The 19,229-nt window shown below is 44.8% G+C and overlaps 2 protein-coding genes across 20 annotated transcripts in view; one reads left to right on the forward strand and one right to left on the reverse strand.

The window, feature by feature from the left end:
• The window catches only part of DYNC1I1 (dynein cytoplasmic 1 intermediate chain 1), a 181,425-nt gene extending 176,749 nt beyond the window's left edge, over window positions 1-4,676 (forward strand). For all 11 annotated transcript variants that reach the window (XM_015281907.4, XM_015281909.4, XM_015281913.4 and 8 more), the window contains one exon: window positions 3,765-4,676. In XM_015281907.4, the coding sequence (XP_015137393.1) occupies window positions 3,765-3,875 (111 nt within the window). In that variant the 3' untranslated portion in view covers window positions 3,876-4,676. The remainder of the gene's footprint in view (window positions 1-3,764) is intronic.
• Window positions 4,677-9,073: 4,397 nt separating this feature from the next.
• Window positions 9,074-19,229, reverse strand: part of SLC25A13 (solute carrier family 25 member 13) — a 93,875-nt gene continuing 83,719 nt past the window's right edge. For 8 of the 9 annotated variants that reach the window (XM_046925896.1, XM_046925889.1, XM_046925894.1 and 5 more), the window contains 4 exons: window positions 15,115-15,253; window positions 11,310-11,468; window positions 11,130-11,220; window positions 9,078-10,295 (listed from right to left, as the gene is read on the reverse strand). In XM_046925896.1, coding sequence (XP_046781852.1) covers window positions 10,106-10,295; window positions 11,130-11,220; window positions 11,310-11,468; window positions 15,115-15,253 — 579 coding nt within the window. In that variant the 3' untranslated portion in view covers window positions 9,078-10,105. Of the gene's footprint in view, window positions 10,296-11,129; window positions 11,221-11,309; window positions 11,469-15,114; window positions 15,254-19,229 lie in introns of all 9 variants that reach the window. The other variant, NM_001012949.3, reaches the window with a different exon arrangement.

Here is a 19,229-nt window from a genome sequence, read left to right on the forward strand (position 1 = left end):
CACGTGGGTATGATGTTATTTGTCCCTGATAAGATAACCTGGTAACTGTAACACGTCACAAGAATAGTTAGGAATCCACTTGGTGTTACTGACTGGAATGGAGCCTGAGCTTGCTAAAATTGCCAGTCCACCACTCCAGTGTTTGCCAGTAGCTGTGGCTGCTGCATACTGGTCCTTGTGTGCAGTGCAAGGGGCTGCACTGAGCTCACTTTGCGTGGTGGTCTCAGGCTGCTGGTTGGGAGGTGCTGCCCAGGGAGTGCTTCCTTTTCAGCAGTGGTGTTTGTGCTGCACCATTCCATCGGGAGCGTTACTGACACTTTTTCTCACCAGAATCTGTGTATCTAAAATCATGGTAATGGAGGTGGTAGACAAATTAATCCTGAGAGTTTGCATCATGTAAGTCAGCTTTGGAATATAATCGAGAAGCAGTTTGTGAACTAGTTGAAATGATAGAATGTGATGTGTATATGGTGTTTAGTATGTTATGGGTTACTGATCATTTATCAAACAGTTACAGCTGTCCATTTTATAAATACTGAAGTGGTTTTGGAAGAGTATTTTATGGGTTTGAATTGAGGAGAGGGTTCTCACAAGGTTGGAGTGATAGAAAGAAAATGCTGACTTTTGAGAAATGAAAGAAGAACCTCAGTTGTCCTGAGTTAAGTAGCTTCACCCTATAAAAAAATGAGTCAACCTTTTAGCATCTTCATGTTTCCTTACATTACCTGTAGCCAGCCAAGCACAAGTACCTTCACAAGCAGGAGCAGCTTTATGTGGATGCATAAACTTGCAGTCACACTTGCAGCCTGAACTCTTTGGTACTTTAGAAGCCGGATAGAAGACCGAACAACTCCTAACGTCTGAACAGAAAAGTATGGCTTAAGTCACCACACTGCATTGGTAATACTGGTTTTCCTCATTAGAATTGCTATCTGATGCTACCTAAATACACTGTGGTATTTAAGCTAAAGCAGTGTGAGTAATTCTGTTAATTAATTAGCTGCAGGTAGCGCTTACGTTCCCTTATGAAGGGATCAAAGGAGAATGCTTAATAACATTTATTTCCTCGTTCTGCTCCATAGCATGGTGTCAGTTCATTCAAATAACCTTATGACCCAGATGTTAATATAAGTTATTATATTACCTTATGCTTTGGTGAACATTGCCACTCTGTGTAGCGATTATGACTGCTGGAACTCAACACGTGCTGCTTTGGAGTAACTGGAAGCAGACAGAGAAATGGCATTTGAGTAAGAAACCCCTAAACAGCTCTAAGTCCCTGCCCTTCTCCTATAAACTTATCTTCTTCCACCCTTGCCCTGAGATTTGCAGGACAACTACTGCAGCAGGAAAGCTGAAATGGGGAGTTTGGCCCACGGAGGGACATGGGCCTTCAGCAGTTATTGGTGTGAGTGCGCTTGACTGAAGGAACTTAGACTGTTCCTTCAAGACTGGGAGCATTCATTCATACAAGAATTTGAACTGGAGTTTATGGATGCTTTCATTTTTGTTTGAGGTCTTCTGCCTTATAACTTGTGTGGTTCAGCATTAGGGGCTTCATAGAAAGAAGAATAAAAGTCTGTTTTCCGCTGACTTTGCGCTGCACCCCTGAGGGATTTGTTAGAGAGGTTTGTTCTACTACCAGACTATTAGCAGAACTCTCCCTTCATTGAAGGCATGATGCAATGCATGAGATTAAACAAGGTAAAATACAACAAAGATCTGAGTAATTAGATTGCACGTGGACACTGAATGTTTTCATCCGTGTGCTAATGGTCTTCACTTCAATCATTGCTCTGTGACTTTAGGCATTAAAAAAGGCCCGAGCCCTCCTAAAGCTGTTAGTTAGCCATACTGCATGCCTACATTTGCAGGGAGGAACTTCAGTTTTCAGATTGTTGTCATTTGGGCTTTGATTTATTTGTCTGTGGCCGTGCTGTGGTGTAAAGAGAATTAAATTATCGCAATGTAATAAATACATTCCTTTTTTTTTCCTTTTGATGTATTATCATCTTGAGCCACTTAATACAATGTAAAGCCATTTGGGATTTAAAAATACAAGAAGAAATGAGGCTTTATTAAATTCACTGAATCCTTTGCCTAATATATTGTTCCACTTTAACGATTCCGCTACTAGACATAACTGAGGCTTATTTAATGTTTTCCTTCAGTTTGACAAATGATAGTGCCGTGCACATCATGAGAAATAAAGTCTTTTAGGACACCAGCGATGGTAACATAGAATTTGATGCACAGATGGTTTTGGCTTCATCTCTAAAGGAAGGATCTTCGCATTGTCTCTTAGCTTACTCTACAGGCATTTGTGTAGGCGTGTGTGTAACCAAACCTTTGCTACAGGTGCTTCTGTGTTGGTGAAGTGACCTTCATCTTGATGTTAACGTTTCCTTCTGCTTAATGTTCTTCAAAGAGCAGAGCTTTCTTTCAACTGAAGACCACAACAGATCCACATCTGTGTGTGTGTGAAAGAGACGGCTGGCTCCCATGATTTGCTCCTGGAACTCTGGTCTCCATTCCAAATGTCAAAGAAAAAAATGCAGAAGTGGAAGGTGGAGACACACTGAGGGCTGGTAGCTTTCACACAGATGGTGTTTTTTGGTCTGTAACTATTGAACTGTGTTATATTCAATATTTCAGGAGGCAAAACAAAACTACAGTATGCCAGCCCTTCACATACCATGGCTGAGTCGTTGGCATATGCTCTATATGTGGGAAACTGTAAAACATATGCTAGATCAGTGCCCGAAATATTGGCTGTAGAGGCAAAACTTAGGTGCATAGTAGTTGAAAATCTCATTGACTTCATTGAGCTACGAGGAGGTATTGCAAATACCCATCCATGCCATCAACTCTGAACTTGCAGCAGTGTACACACGGGGTTAACATTAGGTTTTTATACAAGTTCTTGCCCAAATTGGGCTTCCCAGTTTATGTAAAGCACTTTTGCTCAGTCTCCAGCCATATGGACTGCTGCTGGAAGGGAAGGGGATGAGAATGATTTGCTTGTGTTCCAGTATGGACTATCTCAGTTTTCATTGTCTTCCAGAAATTGCAGTGTTGGATCCAGCTAGAAATGACTGCTATTTTGCCATATCACTACAGCGTTTCGTCAGGAAGTTCCGCTGTGTGGGTTACAGGCTCCTCTTGAAGCCTGATGTTCAAGAGCTCTTCTCTAGAAACATCAGTGGTATTGAATGGAAACGAGTCTTACAAGTCAGTTTCAAAACAGAGGCCGGCAGGGCAGTCTCCAGTTGGTTTAACGTTCCCCTTATAGTGCATGTTTCCTCATGGTAAATTCCTTAGCGTAGAGGAGGGTAACTAAGATAACAGAATATATTTGTTTTACTATTAAGAGCTTTAATGAACTTCGGGAGCATGGTTTCAGTACAGCGTTGTAAAAGCTCTGTTACCTCGTACACACCAACCTCAGTCCTGCAAACAATTACTGTTGGCCACGTGTGCGCTGTGCGACACGTATGGATGTGTCACAGAGATTGAGCCTGTCGTAGTTAGGAAAATCAGAAAGGTTAACAAAGGAGCAGATTCTGCAACAGCGCTTAAGCGAAGAACATCTCCCCAGAATCCTGCAGAGAGAGAAGCTATTCTCTCTGCCACCGGACCTGGATGGGAGAACAGTGGCTTTGCGCTGGGATGGGGCAGCACTGCGGGCCGACGTGGGCGGTGTGGGCTGTGGCGGGAGCCGTGCCTCGGCCCGGGGCTGTCATCCCTGTCCTGTCTCTCCCCAGCTGGCGGTCCCGCACAACGACGAATGGACGCGTTTCGCTCGGACCCTGGTGGAGATCCGTGCCAACCGGGCGGACAGCGAGGAGGAGGGGGCGGTGGAGCTGGCGGCATAGAGGAAGAGGAGGAGCGGCCTTCCCTGCCGAGCCCGTCGTGCTGTGGCTGCCGATGCCAGCGTGCGTGCCAGTATTGCTCAGAGCATTCCATATTAATCACACGGCTTTACACGGGGCTGAAAATATCCAGAGCATTTTCATACTTTATATTTCTGTCTGAAAAGTAAGAAAGAAAAGACAAATCAACCCTTTATGGGTTTAGTTGTTGCCTTTTAACTACTTAGTAGCTGTATTTAATAGCTAGGAACCCCTGGTTAAACTTGTGCTCACATTGCCCTTCTGGCGTAGTCCTATTAAATCCATATGAAGCCAGATATGATTATGTGCAGATGTGGTGTGCTTCACTGTATGGGACTGGGCCAAAGGCTTTAGATGTGGTGTTTCACATGGTGACTTACATTATGAATGGATGTACTATACGAAAGTTGCTGCTCCTTATTTATTGCGGTGTGCTGCATGGAACATATTTATTTGAAAGCATTAAAATAAACGATCCTAAAGCATGTGCATAATGAGAGAACTGCATTGTCTGTGTGCTGCTGTAGAGGTTACATTAAAGTCCGCGTAACAATTACAGTACATCAGTTGTGCTTAAGATATAAGATCTATAAAGGTTGGTTTGAGTGGATGGAGTGTGTTTCCTTTGCTTTTTTTAAGACGCCCATTATTTCTAGGCACTTTAACAATATTTCACATACAGTCGGTCACTGATACTTGTCATGCAAGTTAACACTAACAGTCTGACAAAGGGTTGTGGTTCCCGAGTATGACACTAGCCTTGCCAATAAAATGTATCCAGCCTGTTCTGTCACAGTGTGGTTAATCCTTCCCTGCCAGCAGTGCTCAGCGCGTTCGTTACCGGGCACTGGGAAATGGGGTTCTGCAGACTTGCAGAGCACTGCTGCAGATGCTGTGTGAGCACACTGAAGTGCGGGGCTGGCCAGCCATGGGCTTGGTGCAGCGGGTTCTCTGCAGCTGTTACAGGAGAAGAAACTAATCCACGCCTGCTTCTAGGCTTGGTTTCCTTCCCACCCCTACTGCGCATGGTTTCCTGCACACAGCGCAGCACTGTGCTGCTGTATGTACCAGGAGAATAAAAGGAATAAGGAAAACAAGGTCTTCTCCAGGCGTTTGGAGGGTCAGGTGTGGGTAGGAGACAAGGGAACATTTTCCTTTACAAGGAATTCACGGTCGGAGCAAGGCAGCAGGGCACAGGCTGAGGGACATGGCAGGCTGTTGGCAGCACAGCACTGCATTGATACCTGTGTGTGACAGAGGGTCTCAGTATCCTCTGGTTGGACAGTTGAGCCATCACAGCAGGAAGCACTGGAAGTCGGGCAGTAGCAATTCTGTATGTTCCCAGGGAAGCACACCTCCATGCAGTCATGGTCAGGACTGTATCGGCTGACGCCACCTCGCACCAGTCACATTCTGAACCATGGGCTGGGTTCCTCACAGGGGGACATCACATCCCTATGCCTGCAGACACGGGACCTGAAGCAGTCTGGGGGCACAAACACACACACGCGTGCACATGTCCATCAGAGCCTGCTACAGGCCAAGGGCACTCTGCCCATCACCCTCACGCGGTAAACCCACACCGAAGCGTGCATACCCCACACAGGTGCAATGGGAAAGGGCTCAGCCACGGTCTGTTTCCTGTTCATTATAAGCAGTGCCTCAACAGCAGCAAATTTGCTTCTGTTGCTTCCACACTACCTTCAGTTTTTGGAATCAAAGTGAGGGGAAGTTCTGTTCTCACATGCGGAAGAACTTCTTTATGGTAAGGGTGATGGAGCCCTGGAACAGGCTGTCCATGGAGAGGCTGTGGAGTCTTCTTCTATGGAGATATTCAAGACCCGTCTGGACTCCTTCCTGTGCGACCTAATGTAGGGTACCTGCATTAACAGGGGGTCGGACTTGATGATCTCTTGAGGTCCCTTCCAACCCCGCAATTCTATGAAGTGTTCACTGCCCAAGCACTCTCAGCCTCTGTGCATTCATAGCTCATAAAGTAGCCTTAAGAGGTGCCTCAGAAGAAGTGTTCCACATTTCCACAGAGCGAAGCCCCGAAGGGCTGACAGCACATGCAGCAGAGGCTTCGACCAACCCAAGCATGGGATGCATCCAAGGCCTGAATATCACAGAGTATCACAGTGTTGGTGCGGCCACATCGTGTGCTGCAGAGGCACTGAGTAGCACACCATGCTCAGGCATGGCGCTGTGCTCAGCCATCACCCAGCGCACAGCAGAGGTGGCCCAGGTGGCCCATCCCCTCCTAAGTCAGATGCAGAGTGGATTGTCAGGTACCCTATTTTTAGCAGGTTTAGAGAAACCTGCCCGAGTTATTTAGGAAGCCTGTGGTATATATGGTCATGAAAGCATCCCCACTGTCAGTCTTAAGGCAGCTTAAACCAACCCCTTTCCTCAGGGACAGGCAGATAATCCCTCAGCTCCTGCTGGGCACACAAACAGAACAGAGGTGGCTGCCGGAGACACCCCTGATAGGGAACATCATCAATATTAGAGCAGTTCTCTTTTTGGCTGACTCAGTGGGACTTGGCTGGGCTGCAGGAAGCAAGCAAGGCTACACTTTACCCTGTTCCTTCCAAGACTTTGCGTAACTCACCCAGAAACTCAAAGACAACAAACATCTCAACATCATCCCTGGGGCCTTCTGTTTGTAGAGCAATCTGACAATTTCTTGCCCTGTAAGCTTTTCAGAACTTTTGCATCCTTTTGTGTCTGGGGGAAGCTGACAGCGCACACAGCCAGAGGATCTCTAGGCAGAGCTGCTCTGAGTATCGTGAGCTGGGCCATGCATCGGGGAGGTCATCACAGACTCTTTACCCTTCTGTCTCTGGCTCTGCTAACAGAGATGTGTCCTGGCTGCAACAGTCCATCCCATCCCATCCCATCCCATCCCATCCCATCCCATCCCATCCCATCCCATCCCATCCCATCCCATCCATTCCCATCCCATCCCATCCCCATGCTGCACGAGAAGTGAGCAGCTGCCAGCTGGATGTGCACACATGGGCAGGCACTGACCCAAAAGCACAAAAGGAGCAGCTCAGCACTCAGAAGTCTTCCGTGAGCTGCTGCTTTCCCATGGAAATTCTTGACAAGGTAAGTCAGGCAAAAGCGAGGGATTAAATGGAAAAAGGACTCCTAAGTTGCCTAAAATCTCCAGTATCAAACACAAGCAGCTCCCAGTGGGAAAGTTTAACTTTTATGACAGGACTTAACCAAAAACCCTGACAGTTAATTTTGGAGAACTACAAGAGGCAGTTTTTTACCCATTTTTGAAACAAAGGAGCTGTCATTTTGGAAGACTTGAATAGATGGGGCCAAGAGGTTGCAGCCAACAGCTGCCCTGTGCTCTCTGCCCTGCTTAGAGGTACAGCTGCAGGTGAGTATCATCTTCCCCCTCACCCTCAGGTGTACAAACACTGCAGGCTGCTTTTCTCACGCCTTATTTCACTGAGAACTTTGAAATACAATTTAGTCCAAGAAAATAATTTTTATGATGACCCAAACACAAATGCAATAATGTAGCAATTTTGGTATTTCAGCAAATAGGAATACAGCACAGTATTACCCACCTAATTCTTCTGCGAAGATACTGCACCTATGCATTTTCTCAGTTTACAATCTGTGCTGCAGCCAGCATCACCCATCTTTCAAAAGAAAACAAGCATTCTGCTTCTGTAAACACCAAATTCTTGACTTAAGAGGTAGCAAAGAATACACCCAACAATAACTTCTGTTGCCCAGGTACTCAGAATAACACATTTACAAGTGTAGTGCCTTCTATGACAGGGTTATAGCATTGGTGGAAAAGAGAAGAGCAACTGACATCATCTATCTGGACTTGTGCAAAGAAAGCATTTCATACTGTATCACACAACATCCTTGTCTCTAAATTGAAGATATGTGGCTTTGACAGATGGACCACTTGGTAGGTAAGGAATGTGTTGGATGGTCGCACTCAGAGCTGTGGTCAATGGCTCAGTGCTCCGGTGGAGACCAGTGATGAGTGGCGTTCCTCAGGGGTCGGTATTGGGATCCAGCATGGTTTAACATCTGTGTCTGTGACATGACAGCAGGATGGAGTGCACCCACAGTGAGTGTGCAGATGCAAACCTCAGTGGGCACATGCAAACCTCATGAAGTTCAGCAAGGCTCAGTGCAAAGCCCTGAACCTGAGTTGTATCAGTCCCAAACATGAATACAGGTTGGGAGGAGAATGGATTGAGAGAAGCCAGGAGAATGATTCAGACGTGTTGGCTGATGAGAAGCTCAGTGTGACCTGGCAATGTGTACTTACAAGCCCAGAAAGCCAACCACATCCTGGGCTGCATCAAAAGAAGTGTAACTATCAGGGCAAGGGAAGTGAGTGTCCCCCTCTCTGCTCAACTCTCATAAGGCCCCACCTACAGCGCTGCGTTCAGCTCTGAGGCCATTGCCTACAGACATGGAGCTGCTGGAGCCCAGAACTTCTCGAGGAGGTCAGGAGAGTGATCAGAGGGCTGGAGCAGCCCACCTATGGGGCTGAGGGAGCTGGGCTTGTTCGGCTTGGAGAAGAGGTTCTGAGAAGACCTCACTGTACCTTTCCAGTACCTAAATGGAACCAACAGGAAAGCTGAAGAAAGACTTTTTTACAAGGGCCTGTAGTAGTAGGACGAGGAATAACAACTTTAAATGGAAAGAAGGGAGATTTAGATAGATGTTAGGAAGTAATTATTCACTCAGAGGGTGGTGAGGTGCTGGCACAGACTGCCCAGAGAAGCCATGCATGTCCCATCCCTGGAGGTGTTCAGGGCCAGGTTGGATGGGGCCCTGAGCAGCCTGATTTAGGGGAAGGTGTCCCTGGCCATGGTGGGAGAAGGTTGGAACGAGGTGATCATTAAGGTCCAGCCCAGCCCAAGCCAGTCTGTGACTCTATGACTGAAAAACAAGCAGAAAGGCCTACTTCAGTCCTGCTTCTTGACTGCAGAAAAGCTTCGTTTTTGTAAGACATCTATACCAACACGTCTTTGCTATGCACACGGACACCGATAACTTTGTTCTCAAAGTGCAGATGTTTTTATAGCCTAGATGCCCAAATATTACCTTTATCTTTAACTTAGCTTTATAAATGAAGCTGAACAAGCCTTTGGATGTACTATCCCATTTCCATAACAGAATACCATGTGTGCATCTGTTTGAAAGGTTTATTACTATCTTCATAAATACATAATTTTCTAAACACTGTGCAAGGCACCAAAAAATTAAGTAAAATCTTTTCTTTTAGAGTATTTTAATCTCTGTGGACTCAATGAAGTAAATAAGAATCTGAAACCACCTATTTGCCAATTACAAGCCAGCAGTTAAGGCAGGTACCATTGATACAGTGCATGAATTTTCTATTGCAGCTATTTAAACAAGCAGCGTTTTACTAGAGTGCATATACAAACTGAATTCCAAACACCAGCAACCCAAGATAGGCACCTAGTTATGAAATTTCCTTGTATGTGTAGTAGAATGCCAAAAGTACTGCCATAAAGTGCAAAGACTATGGACAATAACACTTTCTTTTGAGCATTTTGATACTAGTAACATAATACAACGGCTGAACATTTATAAATGTGGTTTCCATTACAAAAACATGTTCCACATAAAAGCTTCATAATACAATCCAGAAACAGAACTTGTGCGTGGACATATTTAAAAAGTTGAAGCTGTACTGGCAGACTTAGGTACCAGGGGTATATTTGCTGACCTCTACAGACACGCGCTAAGTTGATAACCCATTTACACATACAATCAAAATCATTCTGCTTTGAGCACCGTGATATCCGCTGAGTTTTTTTCCATCTGAGTGACAATGTGTGACATCCGCCCTGGGAATCTGCAGCTGAGCACTGTCTGTAAGATGATCTGGTTCACAGCTCTCACCCAACCCTCCCCAATAAATGGAACCTAAAATTAGTGTCTTCCCAACACAAGCTCATGTCAGATGTGGACAGATACATTCATGGTCCCAAACTTAAAACGACTGGTAAGAATCTCACAGTGATCTGGTTAAGGAAGCACAAAGACAAATGATTACGTTTAAGATGAGAACTGCCTTAAAACTCAAATGAAGCCAAACTGTTATACGATGTGAAGCTAAAGGAACAAAAGTATTAACCAATTAGAAAAGTGGCTCTTTCCCAACTAATAACAAAAAGCCTACAGCAATAAGCTTAGGGTCCTACTGCTGCAGCAGCCTTTGAGGTAGGTGGCGATGGCTTAAACCGAGGTAGGTAAAGTCCAAACTTGTTTTCAATCCCTGCAAAAGTGGCAACTGCCAATTTGTAACCACCAACATGGTCGGGGTTAGGAGCAGGGAGCGTGATCCTGGATTTAGGAACGGGCTCCGATCCAACTGGTTTTCTGCAAAACAGTAATGATAAAAAAAATTAATTCCCATAGCATGAAAGCAATATTCACAGAACTCCTCCGTAAAGCAAGCTGAGTGAGGTATCTGAGAGCGCTTCCTACTGAGTAGCTGAATTAAATGCTACAACCTTCCGGAACACTCAAGGGTCTTTGCATTCACTGAGATGGAGGATGGTCAAATCTTTCAGCGCATCAATTAAAATTGCACTGTGAAGTTCAGAAGTCTCTGCTGCAGCATACAACCAATCCAGTAACTCAGCAGAGTTTAAATAACTTCTTTGGTAGCATTCTGTTGTCCCCAAAGCTCCATAAACATCTGCAGCTGCATCTGGTAATCACGTTAAAACAGCAATATGCACATCCCTACAGACTGTCCTAAAAGGAGGCAGAGCTGAGGCTCCAACAAATAGTATTTGGACTCGATGACACCTACAGACCCTTCTGCATGTCAAATACCCTGCTTAATAAGGGACACAGCTCCTTCACCACACTAATGAGGACTAACGCAGAGTGCATCCTGACTTGGTGAGCATCACATGTCCCCTGCAGTTCTACCCCCACCCTGTTATTTAGCCTTTCGCTGTCTCCATTTATACTAACATATGTCCCCAGATCAAAATGGTGACATAAAATGTGGTAATGTCTTGCTGTGATACAGGTGGTGGAATATCATCTTATTACCACCAGAGGCAACGTGGCTTAAATAACATTGACAGAGCCTCTGCAATATCTCCTACATAATGGTAAGACCCCTATTCTGCCCAAAGACATGTGGAGATCCCAGTGCAGCTGTGGGTTCCCAGGCAGATTCACACACCACATACTTACACTCCCCCGAAGTCCACGTAAAACCATCTCTGCAGTAGTTCATAAGTCACAAGAGTTACACCAAACTGGGGGGATGATCGAAACACACGAGCTTGAAAGAAAACAAAACAGTCCTTAAGTGACACAAAACCAAAGCAAAACAAAAGAAAGAAAATTAGTAGTCAAAGCTGTTTTCCACACCTCCTGCTCCTTTCCACAGAGCCTTTGGACCTTCCTCTCGAAGGATCTTCACAAAGCAATCTACAACGCCGCTGTAAGTGGTCTGTCCTGCCCGGGCTGCTACCTGTAGCCTTGTTTTGATGACATCTGCAGGAGTCACCAGAGAGGCCGCAGGCATACCTAGAGACAGAAAAACCTTCGGGTTGGTATTGCTGACTTGTTACATATACTACAAACCTCAGTTCCCCAGGGGTAACCGTGCCCTTCATCCTTACATTAGCAGAACCCGGCACATAAGGTTTGAGCAGAAGCTGGGAAGGAAAACAAGCAACAGGAGGCAGCCGTTGTGGACGTGGCTTCACCCAGAGAAAGCTTCTCCTAGAGGAAAAACCGTATCACAGGCTTCCTTGTCAAGCTGGGAGGCATAGGCTGGATTTTTCAGTGCTAACCAGAAACTTGCATAGTCAATAAGCACAATGTTTTTGGAGGTGAGGTCGATCTTTCCCTTTCCTCTTCATGCCTCGCTGTGGTTCCTGGCACACTGGCTGCACGCTATGCTAGAAGAGCCTGTACACACGCACTGCTCTTATCCCCACGCAACAGCATTACCAAGAACTGATAATGCTCAGCAAGGCATGAGAGCTAAGGTTAAAAGAAGGTTCGTTTTTCTCATTGGGAACGGCAGATTGCTCAGCTGCAAAGTCACAGCTGGCATCCCCAGCAGAACACTTGGAGGAAGATTTAAATTTACCCTGGCAGGTAATCAACTGAAAGTAAAAAAGGCCAAATTACCAACAGGCAATATCTCTGAATTCATTCCTGTCCAAATGGAGACTGCCCACGTTTAGAATTAAGAAAAAAAAGAAAGAAAGGAAGAAAAAATAGGCATCGAGACTGTACCCAGAAGACAGTGTCTCTTATGGTTTTATTACTTTTCCATTCTGCATCTGTTCCAAACCAACTTGGTCAGATGTAGATGCATAAATCTCCTTTGCTTTTTTTTGGGGGGTTTTTTTTTTTTTTTTAGGCTTAATAATTCTGTAACAACTTCTGTCCAAACCAGCGTGGTCTGGCTTCAGGCAGCACAGCATCCTTCTGCACGCTGCTTCGGAGAGATGGAAGCTGGTACATATCACCAAAAGAATTCCTCCTCCTCTCCTGGACCCCCCAAAATAACACACACACTGAACTTGCACAGTGGTCAGTCTGGCAAGCAAGTGCCACACTGTACTCAGTGAAGGCTTCTGAACTCTGGAGAGGCTGAAATTCCTCTCTGCTTACCCTTACCCACACCAGGATATTGGTTTGAGTCTTCAATTTAAAGCTGGACTTCTGTTCTTCAAAAGCCAACCAGTGTTTTTAAGGAAAACCAAAGGACATACTTAGAAACAATTCTGCTTACTACACATTGACTGCCATCTCCTTTTTCCTCACTCCTTATTGCTGAGGATATTTTGCATAAAACAAGTTTGTTTTTTAAATCCTGTTTTTAGAGTTATGTATAAAGCACAAAAGACTTCATAGACAACTAAAAATTTACAGGTTGCTGCCCCGAGGAGCATACAGTCAGAATGAGACAAAAGAGCATGGGAAGAGAAGGAAGTTCATGGGAGCAGAAAGCAAAGGGAGCAAATTAAAGAGATATCCTGTTGTTGATACTAGCATCATCTCCTCAGAAAACACCATGGGGCACAACAGGTTGATCTGGTGAACAGTGAAAACAGCAGCAGATCCAACCAGATGATGTGCGTGTTGTGTTGCATGTGTCCCCAGTGACAACAAAAAGGAAGAAAACACAGACAGCAGACACAACACCTGTTGGCAGAAGGTGCGGGTGTGCATCCAAGCTGGCCAGCTTGTACCAGAGGGCACCGCATGTTTAGAGTTGGAGCCAGTGATGGAGGTGTGGGGTTCTTGTTGTGGCCTCCCCTCAGCCTTCTTGGGGCAAAGCAGGGCTGACATGCATGTCCCACCATACTTTATCTGTACCCAATAGAGAAATGTCTTGGTTTTGTAAGCCGTATAACGAATGGTGGATCTTTCATACGGTAATTTGCTCATGAGAGTTAACTTTGAGTGGGATTCACAGGAAATCCTGGATAAAATTCACAACGTAGCTAGTTTGGTAAGCTGTATCAGCAACAATAAAGACTGCTTCTGTGCCTGGACTTCAAAGGGACAGTTATCTCAGTCTGCAATCAACCGACAATGGCTAGAAAGAGAAAAATAGGAAAACCCAAGAAATGGCTCGGCTTTATAATGCCAACTTATGTTTGACGTCTGTAAAAATGAACTGAAGTTCAAAAATGGTTTTGTTCTGCTAAATTGGGTGAGAAGTAAGATGGATGTAAGCTCCTGTGGAAGGGTTTGGAGATTGGTAGCTCTGGGGCATGGGGATGGGAGAGGACAGGGTTTCTAAGCACCAGTCATTATAACACAGCTGGTTTTCCTTGTGCCAGGTTGATTCCTCTGCACTACAGGTGACTGAATGCCAACATAAGCAGTTGAAGCCATATGCTTTCAGCAAGGCGGGCCAATTGATCTGCGCTGGCCTTGGCCACATCCAGCAACCAGTTACTGGCTTAAAAAGGTCCTTAATCTTTAAGAAACACAGCCCCATGTATAATCCTGACTGAAAACAGCTCCCCCAGGAAGAAGAAACCTTACAAATCAAACAAGAAAACAGATGAGCTACTTATCTGTGCTGGACCCATGCCTCTCCATCATTTTTCTAGCCTGCCAGGCTGCAGCAGCCTGCCAGCTGGCCAGAACTTGGGTGAAGCTCTGAGAAGTCAAGCAGCATATGCTTAACATGATGAAAACATCTGCTTTGTGAGTGCTGATGGGAACCTCCTGCTTGCTACCCATTCCCCTACGGCCATGTTGCACAAGCTTTTGAGCCTACTTGTTTCCTGAAGGGAACTTCTGAAGAATGGATATGGCAGGAGCAGGCTCCCAGGCTGCCCACTTCATGAGGCAGCGAGCCCCTTTGGGTGTAGGAGCTGGGCACCATGTCAAGGACCAACTACACAGTTGACACAAAAGTAAACAGCCTGCAAAGTGTCTCTATCTTCCCCTTAGGCACTGGCACACTCAAATTGAATGTATCTGTGGCAACTTAAGCACTGCTTGGCTTTCCTATCCACTATGTAGCAGACTAGAACAGGAAAGTGCTCAAGTTGACACTCAGCACCTCTTTGGTATCTGGGTAGTCAGGAATCAGCAACTTATGGCACACAAGACAACAAGCAACTCCTTATGCTTTCTTCCATACAAGTCCCTGTTGCAGAAGGCAAGACAATGGAATCCAATCCAGTTCAGAAACTGTTCTGATAAGGGCGAAGTCCTCACAAAGCCATATAACTGCACAGGAGACTGTGGGTAGCAAGTAATTCTCGTCACTTTGTCATGTTTTGCCAGCGTGTTCTGCAAGCATGGTTCTTGGATTCCACACACCAATATTCAAGATTCCTTTGATCACAAAATTTCACGAATGCCATGATTTTATTTTCAGTGATTTCATTTATAAACCATTTCAACAAAAAACTCTGCCAGTCATTCAGCCAACCAAAGCCAACAGCACAGTAACGTCACAAGTAAAGATGATACATGACGACAAAACATCAGAACTTCAATCTTTCTTTTCTTTTTCCCCCCTAAACATTATGAATATACCCCAAACTTGCAGGATCTTTATTTTTAACCTCAGATCGTTTCTCTAGCATAGCAGCTTTATGTTATTTGGGCACAAGGCTGCAAAATGTGCTCTAGCTACTGCACTGTTGGTGTAACACAAATGCACATAGAAAGCCGTTTGGGCACTTACCAGCTATTGACCCAGCCAAGAGCAGATTTCCAGGGCTGACTCTTCCATCTTCATTGGCAAATGAAGCTTTCAAATGAGCATAACAGGGGAAGTAAATAGCAGAGAAGGGGATGTCACGCAAAAAACACGCCTTAGCGCCCTGTGTTGAAAAAGAGAACAGGTTTTGAGAATGAGCAAATTTAACACGATGGAAACGAATACCGGAGAACAGAGAAACATCATAATATTTGTTTTGTCACTAAGGGCTTATAGAAAAAGCAATTTCTCCACTCAAAATTCTATAAGATAGATGTATTTCACTCTGCTGAGTAGCGTGTGTGTATTGTTTTTTGGTTCAGTAATTTCTACCATTATATTTATCTTGTCTACTTGTTCTCCTTCACTCCTTAATAGTGTAGACATTTATTGGTAATAGAGAAAATGTGTGTTGGCATAAGCTCTGGTAACACCTTTGCAGAATAGTAAGTAGTTGACATTTGAGCCATGTGCCTGTAGAGGAAGTTCAGGGTATGTCTGAATAAGAGTCACAGGACAAGTCTGTTCCTTCTCATTCCCACTTACTTCAAAGAAAATATTGAAAGTTATTGAAATAAATACTTCAAAGAAAATAGTGCTTCATCCATACATCCATGCAGACATTGCAATTGATAATGCAACATGTATCAGGGGAAAGAGGACAAAGTAGGGCTGTGACACCAACCCTTTCACAGGGCAGTAACAGAGACTTATTTGTGGTTTTTGAAGTCCACATGATTTGGGATACAGTTCTTTCAGGTCAGTTTCAGCTCTTGCTACCGCTTTGCTTCAGTGGTACAAACAACCAATGCAGTTAACAGTACAGTGGCTTCAAATTTAAGAGGACAGTAAAAAGGCAAGAAAAACTGTGGGGGTAGAAGCAAGAAACTTTTTTTTCTAGCAAGAGGAAATGCAAAAAGCCACTGCAGTAGGTCAGTGAAAATGAAATACCAAATAACATCCATGCTCCAATAGCAAAGGGACCTGCAGTCTGCCTTTCCTCAACATGGGAATCCAGGACAGCAGAGTCTGAACGCACAAGGACTGAGTGTGGCAGGCAGACACAAACAGGAGGTGCCTTTGAAGAACTGGTGAAGTCTTTCAAGCTTCAGAAGGAAATGCTTTGTGGATGGGGCTAAGCCTGCTTGCTCTGAAGCTAGGGTAGAGTTGCAGTGAAAGTCCTTGAGGTTCCACAGTAAGCCCTTCTGAGGTGCCCTTGTTGCTACAGCTCTCTGGTGTACAGCCCTACCAGACGGAACATGGCTCGGCAGCAGGCATTTCACAGGTGACATGCTAATATGCACAGAATTTAATTAAATCTAATTATATGCCTGGACATATCTGTAAGTTTAGCTCCTACAGTAATAGCAGTGAAAATAGAGTGCTGATGTAAGCTGGACGCTAGTTATCTAGCGAAGACACAAGAGTTGCAAGGTGTCAGAAAAGCTGAAATGATGCCTTTTGGCAAGGTGAGGCAGGAGGGATTATGGTAAAAACAGATCCTGTCAGCCAGTTCACAGGAGATGCTAACAAGTGTAGTTTGCAGTCAAGGAACACCTCTGAGAAAATGAAGATCGGATCTAAAACCAGCCATCAGATCCACTTGTCAGATGTTCTGCGTGGCACAGGCGTAGTTGCCAAGTGCAGTGAGCAAATCACACTGCTGGAACCCCCTTCTGTCCCTGACCTCTCTCAGCTTATTGCCTGACATTCTCAGACCAAGAACTGACCATTTTCCCTGACAGTCCATTCTAAGGTTAATTACTCTTGCTGCTAGGAAGGTTTGCCTTGTTTCGTAATTGGATAGGTCTGATTTATGCTCCCAATCACTGGTTCTTGTTAGGCCTTCCTCAGGTACACTGAATAGGACTTAAAGAAAATGCCACATAGGTACTCAAAGCACTGCCACTGCACAGTCACAGGCTGAACCGAGTTACCAGGCACAAAACAAAGCCAGTGCTGGGCTGGGCTCTTAGAATTACCCATCCAGCCCATTCACTTCACCCATAGGGTAAGAAGAAGGGGGATCTTTTGCAGTTAACATTCCACAGGAGTTCTGGCCTTGTGCTCCAACAGAAGCCTGTTTTACAGCTCACCTTTAAGCCTTACATTAAAAAAGAAAAAAGAAAAAAAAAGACGAGGGCTTTACCCAGCTCTGCATGAGAAAACAACTTTTTAATGATCAAACGTCTGCACTGTATTCATCTCACAGAAGAATTACGAAATTCACTAATGAAACTTTCTCAGACCAAGATGGTTTCTTCAAGGATTTATTTTTAGAGCATACTTCTCCTCAGAGCAAATCTCCCCACTGCCTTTACCCTCAGGGCACATTACTTTTATTTTCCTTGCAATGCTGCCATTAAACACTGCACGTTTTCCTCCGCATTTTTTCATACTCTGAAATATCTCTACATAGTTGAAATAACGGATGGAAATCCACAAACGCCGACTGCAAGCAACTCTCAGTGGAATCTCAGCTGCTAATATTCTTCCCCCTTCATTAAAAGGCCCTTTTTCATGGGACGGAGATGGTATATTGCTAATATCACAAATAACGCACACTCGGGTACGCAGAGAGAGGATGTCCATCAACTTAGTTGGCCGAGTGTAAACAAACCCTGGATCAAAACTTGGATCCACTTTAACAATAACCCGATTTGGCCCTGTTCCAATATCACAACCGTCTAAAGTTTCCCCCCATCGTTCTGTTTAAAGTCTGGGAAAGCATGTTTAAAAGCAGGCCTCGTTTAACTTCAAGTTAATCATCCGCAACCAGCCTAGGCCAATTAGGAAGGCTTAGGGAGATTGGCTGCAGTATCTTGAAAAGCAAAAGCAACATTTATTTTACCTCTCGCACCTATTTGATGTGGACAACGTGCTGAAAGCCAAAAGGGGTTTTAATCAGTCCCCAGAAAGCTGTAAGGATCATCCGCTCACGTTTATTCTGGCAGTCAAGGTGCAGAGCTGCCAGGCATGAAATTGTTGGGAGATCCTACACACCATGACATGTGCCTCCCTAATGCAACAGCGGCTTGGCTCCCATCTTCGAGCTCTTTAATAACCTGAAAGCTCTTAATCTTGGATGCTATCTCACTGAAAAAAAAAACATGGAGGGTAAAAAAAACAAAAACAAAACAAAACAAAAAAAAACCAAAACCACACAAAACCAACCTCTGATTGTCAAAGATTCTGATAAATAAGCCCAAGTCAGTGCCGGGGCAGGTTCTTTAGCATGCTAATTCCTGCTTATACCAGCTCTACCTGCAAATAAGGCTCTAAACAAACTATTTCTACTACAAGGGGAGGGTAATTATACTGACAAAGGCACCTCTGTGTCGGGCTGGGCACAAGGAGCCGGCAGGTCTGGGAGACGCAGGCTTACCCGAGTCTCCTGCAGTGAATGCACATTGTCTGGTGCAGGGGAAAAATGCCAGACTGGGGGACCTAGCAGCATTCAAGACAACAGTGGTGCACCTTGTCTGAGAGGGTTATTTAATGCTTCTGGCACCTGTACTTACAGCCACCCCCTCTTTTTCTCCTTTACAGGTTTAGAATTTATTTGGCATGTATAATTGTTATTTTGATCCTATAGCTACAAACAATAGGCAGCATGTCATTTCTTGATCATTTTGCATTCTTCTTGGGTTTTACTACAGACTTAACCCTTTGGAATCGGAGCTCTGGCAGCACCTAACAGGTTTTGTAGCGTTCACAAACACCACAGGCCTTTGCTTGCAAGGGCCGTATTTCCTTCTGCTCTAAAATGACATTGCCTTAAGAGCTGCTACACGCTTTTATTCACATACGTTTACTCCAACCAGTACATGAAACTGATTCAGCACAGCACATCAGCTTAGAGGAATAAAACACATTCCAAATACTGCGCCAGCAATTCAGATGCACTTTGCAGACAAGAGTGGCAAAACTTCTTAAGTAAAGGGCTTTTGGAAATAAACCCTCTGAACAGCAGGTTCTCACTAGGAGGATGCACTCACAAATGAGCGTGCTGGATGCAAGTTAACATAACTCTTTTCCTACTCAGTTTCATGTTTATCACCCTGCTGTAAACTCACAATGTGAAGAGCTGGAATATCTCA

The sequence above is a fragment of the Gallus gallus genome, chromosome 2 (genome assembly GCF_016699485.2).
Source record: "Gallus gallus isolate bGalGal1 chromosome 2, bGalGal1.mat.broiler.GRCg7b, whole genome shotgun sequence".
Lineage (NCBI taxonomy): Eukaryota > Metazoa > Chordata > Aves > Galliformes > Phasianidae > Gallus > Gallus gallus.